Raw genomic sequence first — 4,368 nt, forward strand, 5'->3', positions numbered from 1 at the left:
AATCGCGGCTTGCCCTCAAATATTCGATTGTATCAGCGCGTCTCTCTCTAATTTTCTCCCAATTACAGTAGCTGGGGTCATTGGTAGCAGTGCGTTTGAGATCCTGCATAGGGCAATTGTAGGCACGAAAGAGATAGGCGTATTCTTCGTTAATTAAATCATAATCAGGGAGACCAGTTTTTAGGTCAAGTAATGTGCCTCTAATCAAGCAGAAAAATGTGCGTGCATTGTAGATGAGTATAAAATCGAGTGACAATAATTTGCTATTGGCTTACGCTATAATGGTATTTGTAATATCCTCAAGAAAGCGCCAGGCACTGAGATTATCTGCACTAAGTCGACAAAGACAGCCAGTACAATTGAAGCTTGTACCCTTCGTAGTTTTCACCATGACAAAATCCTTCCTAGTAGTCATACTCAGTGGTTTTGCAATAGGATAAAGCTAATAAATCGATGGGGATACTCTACCAGGATAGAGTAGTTGTTGTCCTGCACCAAGGACATTGAACTTGGTGCTTTATCTTATCGATGTTTCTCTCGTCAAGTATATATGGCTCATTTGTGTTCTGCTCCCAAAACCGAACTGCTTCCGGATCCATGTAGTTTAGATCGGTGGCAATAGCCTCATGCTGTTGAGACCCACATCAGCACAACTCTTAGCGCGAGAAATTTGAAAATGCATCCATACCAAGGCTTCCAGTGGAAAATTAATCTCAATCGCATCCATCTTGTAGAGTCGAACCATATCCTCAGCATATCGAAAGGGAGAGAGCATGTGAGCATGCCACACAAGTGCGACATCTATGGGGAACACCCATACATAAGCATTAACAATACGCATCTGAGAAATGAATAACCTGAGACATACCCCAAGGAGGGAGTGGAAGCGGATTCGGTTTCAACTTGTGGATGATTTGCATCCAGAGAGTGTAACGGTATTCTGCTCTATTCAGGTATAACTTGTCGAGTTCTTCATTATCCTGGATAGCCATCTGGTAGAACTTATGCAGGCACGCTAAATGCATGTGCAGCGACTGTGGAGTCACGACTTCATCTACATTGGTGGTAATTTTTGGAGCGTCGGGAGGTAATTTATGATCCATTTGATAATAATATAGTTTTAAAAGAGAACTGTCTCAGAGTTTAGAACTTATATAGCTATGATGAGCGTGTATACTGCAAGGTGTGATGCCACAACAATTGTGGCAAGGTGGAAAGCTAAAGCCAAATAAGGTTTCTTTTATACTAAATGAATGAAAACCGTAATGGTCATAAATTGATTGAAGGATATATGAATTTAGGATCTGATCTAGGCTCCGAAGAGAATCGAGATACTTTTTACCTTGCGAAACATACATGACGTAGAGAGACGGCATTTCGCTTTATTCTATACGCAAAGGCCAGTTATCCAGGCTCCACTTCTCACGTGGAATCAAAAGATGGCTTAACAGCAATGATTTTATTCTATGAAGTGGATATTGGCATGATGTGATGAGGCTATACGGGATTTAAGAACCTATTTTATGCAGCGGATTAATAATAGAATCTTTCTCAAAATGTTAATTAGGCTGAAGAGGCAAATGTGGCAGTTCAACTCCATAGTTTCCACGGAGCATTATCAAACTGCTTTCTTTACCTAATTTCGTTATTATGTATAAGGACTATGGAAATAAAGTTGGGGAGAACTAGTCGGAGAAACTGCGAAAAATGAATATTCTTTTGTTCTCTTTCCTCTGATTTGAAATGCTTCATATGTTTGCGGTGGTTTGCAACAATCCATGTCCGATAAACACGCTTTCAACAAAATTTACTGACCATCACTACTTGAAAAATCGGTAATTTAAACGATTAGTTGACATTCTATTAAAAATAATACTAATTAAGATCAGCGTAAACAAATTTCGTGTCAAAGAAATGCATGGACATGGTGACAAGTAGAAGCCAGTAACACTGATTAAATAGAGACAAGATGAGCAGATTATAAGGGCTAGTTAACATGTTCAATCACGTGATATATGATAGCGTTTTCGTGGTGAAACGATCCAGACTGGCAGCATCGATTTTCAATAATGTACACATCTGTGCTGGTCTGATCAAGTAAATGCATAAGGACGATTGATTAGTAAGCATCAGGCATTAGCCGGCAATAGGGGAAACGTGGAGAGACGCTAAGTTTTGTCAATGGTTGGTAAGTGAATTAGAGAGAGGGCGCCTGGGAGGTCACCTCGCTTATAGAGAGCTCCCTTTAACTCACAATTTCTTAACTGAAAATGAAAAATAAAGAGGAAATATAAAGGTGCAAAAACAAGGAGACAACGTAATGTTATAGAGCATCCGTAAATAGCTTAAAAATATGTTGGCTGTTTCATTCATGTTATAATTCCGTATAGGATATATGGACCAAATGAACAAAGCTGGGTGGTTACGAACACCCACCACCACCACCACCACCACCACCACCACTACCACCATCACAACTACCTCCTCCACAGCTATCTCCAGAGCAGTCTCCGCCACGTCTACCTCTCCTACCGCTGCCGCACCCTGCACTACCACATGGTCCTTCCGAACCTGTAATTAACAAAAATCAAAGGAAATGTAAAAGTATTAAAGTAAAAGTTGCTGTTGCAAATAAACGTCCTAACCATAAAATAGTGGATCCCAGATTGAACAGCCTGCAGTGCATGCGGTTCCAGCAAATATTGGATACATTTTACCCCATATATCACGGTTAGATAATAATGCAGAAACCATAGGTGTAGTGTGTGATACTCACTTGGAATAAACCTGTAGTAAGAGGCAGCACCACCATTCAAAGAGCTGTGCCAAAAAAAAACTCAGTTATCCAGATTTGAAATATGAATAGCTAAAGATTCGACATATTTTAGGGCTTACTCTCCGCGATCAGACACAACTCCTCGGTGATTCGCCCTCTTTGCCCGGAATATACTGCAGCAATAGTCCTGGGTGGTAATATCTACCAGTAAAGTTAGCTCTAGCTGGACATCTCCATGGTTGATTCATCACTAAACGAAGCTCAATAGTCTGTGTATTCTCCCCTATAGGCTGGTTTGCATTCAACACTGGGCTGCACAACTTCTTTAGTTGTTTCATTCTGTAGGGAGGAAATACACAAGCTGCAAATATGCGCTCTGGACACTTGAACTGCTTGACGAGATCATCGGTTGTGTATGGCTAGTCGATTTTCAATATAAATACTCTTGTGTCGCATTTACCACCGGCACAGGTCAAAAAGCCAGGGCCTATCCGGCAAACTGGATTATCATACTGGGTGAAAAGGTAAGAGTGGAAAACATTCGCCAACGATGGGAGAGAAACCCTTCCGCCCCGTGGACAATATTATCCGGCTATATTGTCGGTGTACAGAAGTGTATATTTTTAGTTATAAGGTTGGGAAATGAATTAGAGAAGAGAGTGAGGGGCTGGGGAACTCCTTTCTCGTAAAGAGGGGTATAATAATTATTTATTTCTAAACTGTAGACCAAATAATACAGTAAATCCGCAGGCAGAATGACGAGGAGCAATATAATAGAGCAATTGTAGGCGATTTATTGACTATTTCAAAATGATTGTGATGCTGCATAAGATACATGGATTAAATGTACAATGGTGGACGGTTGCGGACATCCACCACTACCACCATCGCTTCAAATTCCTCCTCCGCCTCCTCCCCCACCTCCACCATCTCCACCACCTCCACCTCCACCTCCACCACCATCTCCGCCTCCACCACCACATCCTCCACCTCCACATCCTGCACTACCACATCCTGCACTACCACATCCTGAACATCCGCATGCTCCTCCCGAATCTGTAATGATCGAAAACCAAAGGAATGTATAAGTATCATATTAACAAGTACTATCCCAAAAAATAAACTCTCTCACCAGAAAGTATAGGGTCACAGCTTACACCACAGCTGGCTGTAGCGCATGCGGTTCCGACGAATATAGGATACACTACTCCACATAAACCACGGTTAGCCTATATTGCAGGAACAATATAAATGTAAAAAGCGAGACTCACTCGGTATAAACCAATAGTAGGAAGCAGCTCCACCACTTTTTGAAGAGCTGTACCCAAAAATAGCTCTGTTACCCAGATTTGAAATGGTATCAATTTGATATAACGTTGAACTTACTCTCCGTGACCACGCTTATCTTCGCGTCCTCTTTTTGCATCATGCTGTGAATTGTACCGCGACAATAACCCAGGGTGGTAATATCTACCAGTAAAGTCGGCTCCAGCTGGACCCCTCCATGGCTGGTTCCCCACCTGGCAAAGCTCAATAGTCTGTGCATCCTCACCTATAGGCTGGTTTGCATTCAACACTGGGCTACATGATTT

At 41.7% G+C, this 4,368-nt stretch overlaps 3 protein-coding genes across 3 annotated transcripts in view; 1 reads left to right on the forward strand and 2 right to left on the reverse strand.

Annotated features, from left to right (window-relative positions):
- The window catches only part of VTP21DRAFT_4620 (uncharacterized protein), a gene marked incomplete at both ends in the record, with an annotated part of 2,588 nt that extends 1,485 nt beyond the window's left edge, over positions 1-1,103 (reverse strand). Inside the window, 5 exons of the mRNA XM_069395052.1 lie at positions 67-200; positions 276-332; positions 469-629; positions 689-801; positions 869-1,103. Of these exons, the coding sequence (XP_069256228.1) occupies positions 67-200; positions 276-332; positions 469-629; positions 689-801; positions 869-1,103 (700 nt within the window). The remainder of the gene's footprint in view (positions 1-66; positions 201-275; positions 333-468; positions 630-688; positions 802-868) is intronic.
- An 893-nt stretch (positions 1,104-1,996) lies between these two features.
- VTP21DRAFT_4621 (uncharacterized protein) lies at positions 1,997-2,577 on the forward strand (the record flags this gene model as incomplete). The annotated part of the gene is made up of 2 exons (XM_069395053.1): positions 1,997-2,097; positions 2,391-2,577. 2 exons carry the CDS (start codon positions 1,997-1,999, stop codon positions 2,575-2,577), a joined length of 288 nt encoding a protein of 95 aa, XP_069256229.1.
- A 1,039-nt stretch (positions 2,578-3,616) lies between these two features.
- The window catches only part of VTP21DRAFT_4622 (uncharacterized protein), a gene marked incomplete at both ends in the record, with an annotated part of 2,982 nt that continues 2,230 nt past the window's right edge, over positions 3,617-4,368 (reverse strand). The window contains 4 exons of the mRNA XM_069395054.1: positions 3,617-3,832; positions 3,934-3,980; positions 4,048-4,094; positions 4,163-4,357. Coding sequence (XP_069256230.1) covers positions 3,617-3,832; positions 3,934-3,980; positions 4,048-4,094; positions 4,163-4,357 — 505 coding nt within the window. The remainder of the gene's footprint in view (positions 3,833-3,933; positions 3,981-4,047; positions 4,095-4,162; positions 4,358-4,368) is intronic.

Source organism: Calcarisporiella thermophila, assembly GCF_041956535.1.
Source record: "Calcarisporiella thermophila strain CBS 279.70 unplaced genomic scaffold VTP21scaffold_2, whole genome shotgun sequence".
Taxonomy (NCBI): Eukaryota; Fungi; Calcarisporiellomycota; class Calcarisporiellomycetes; order Calcarisporiellales; family Calcarisporiellaceae; genus Calcarisporiella; species Calcarisporiella thermophila.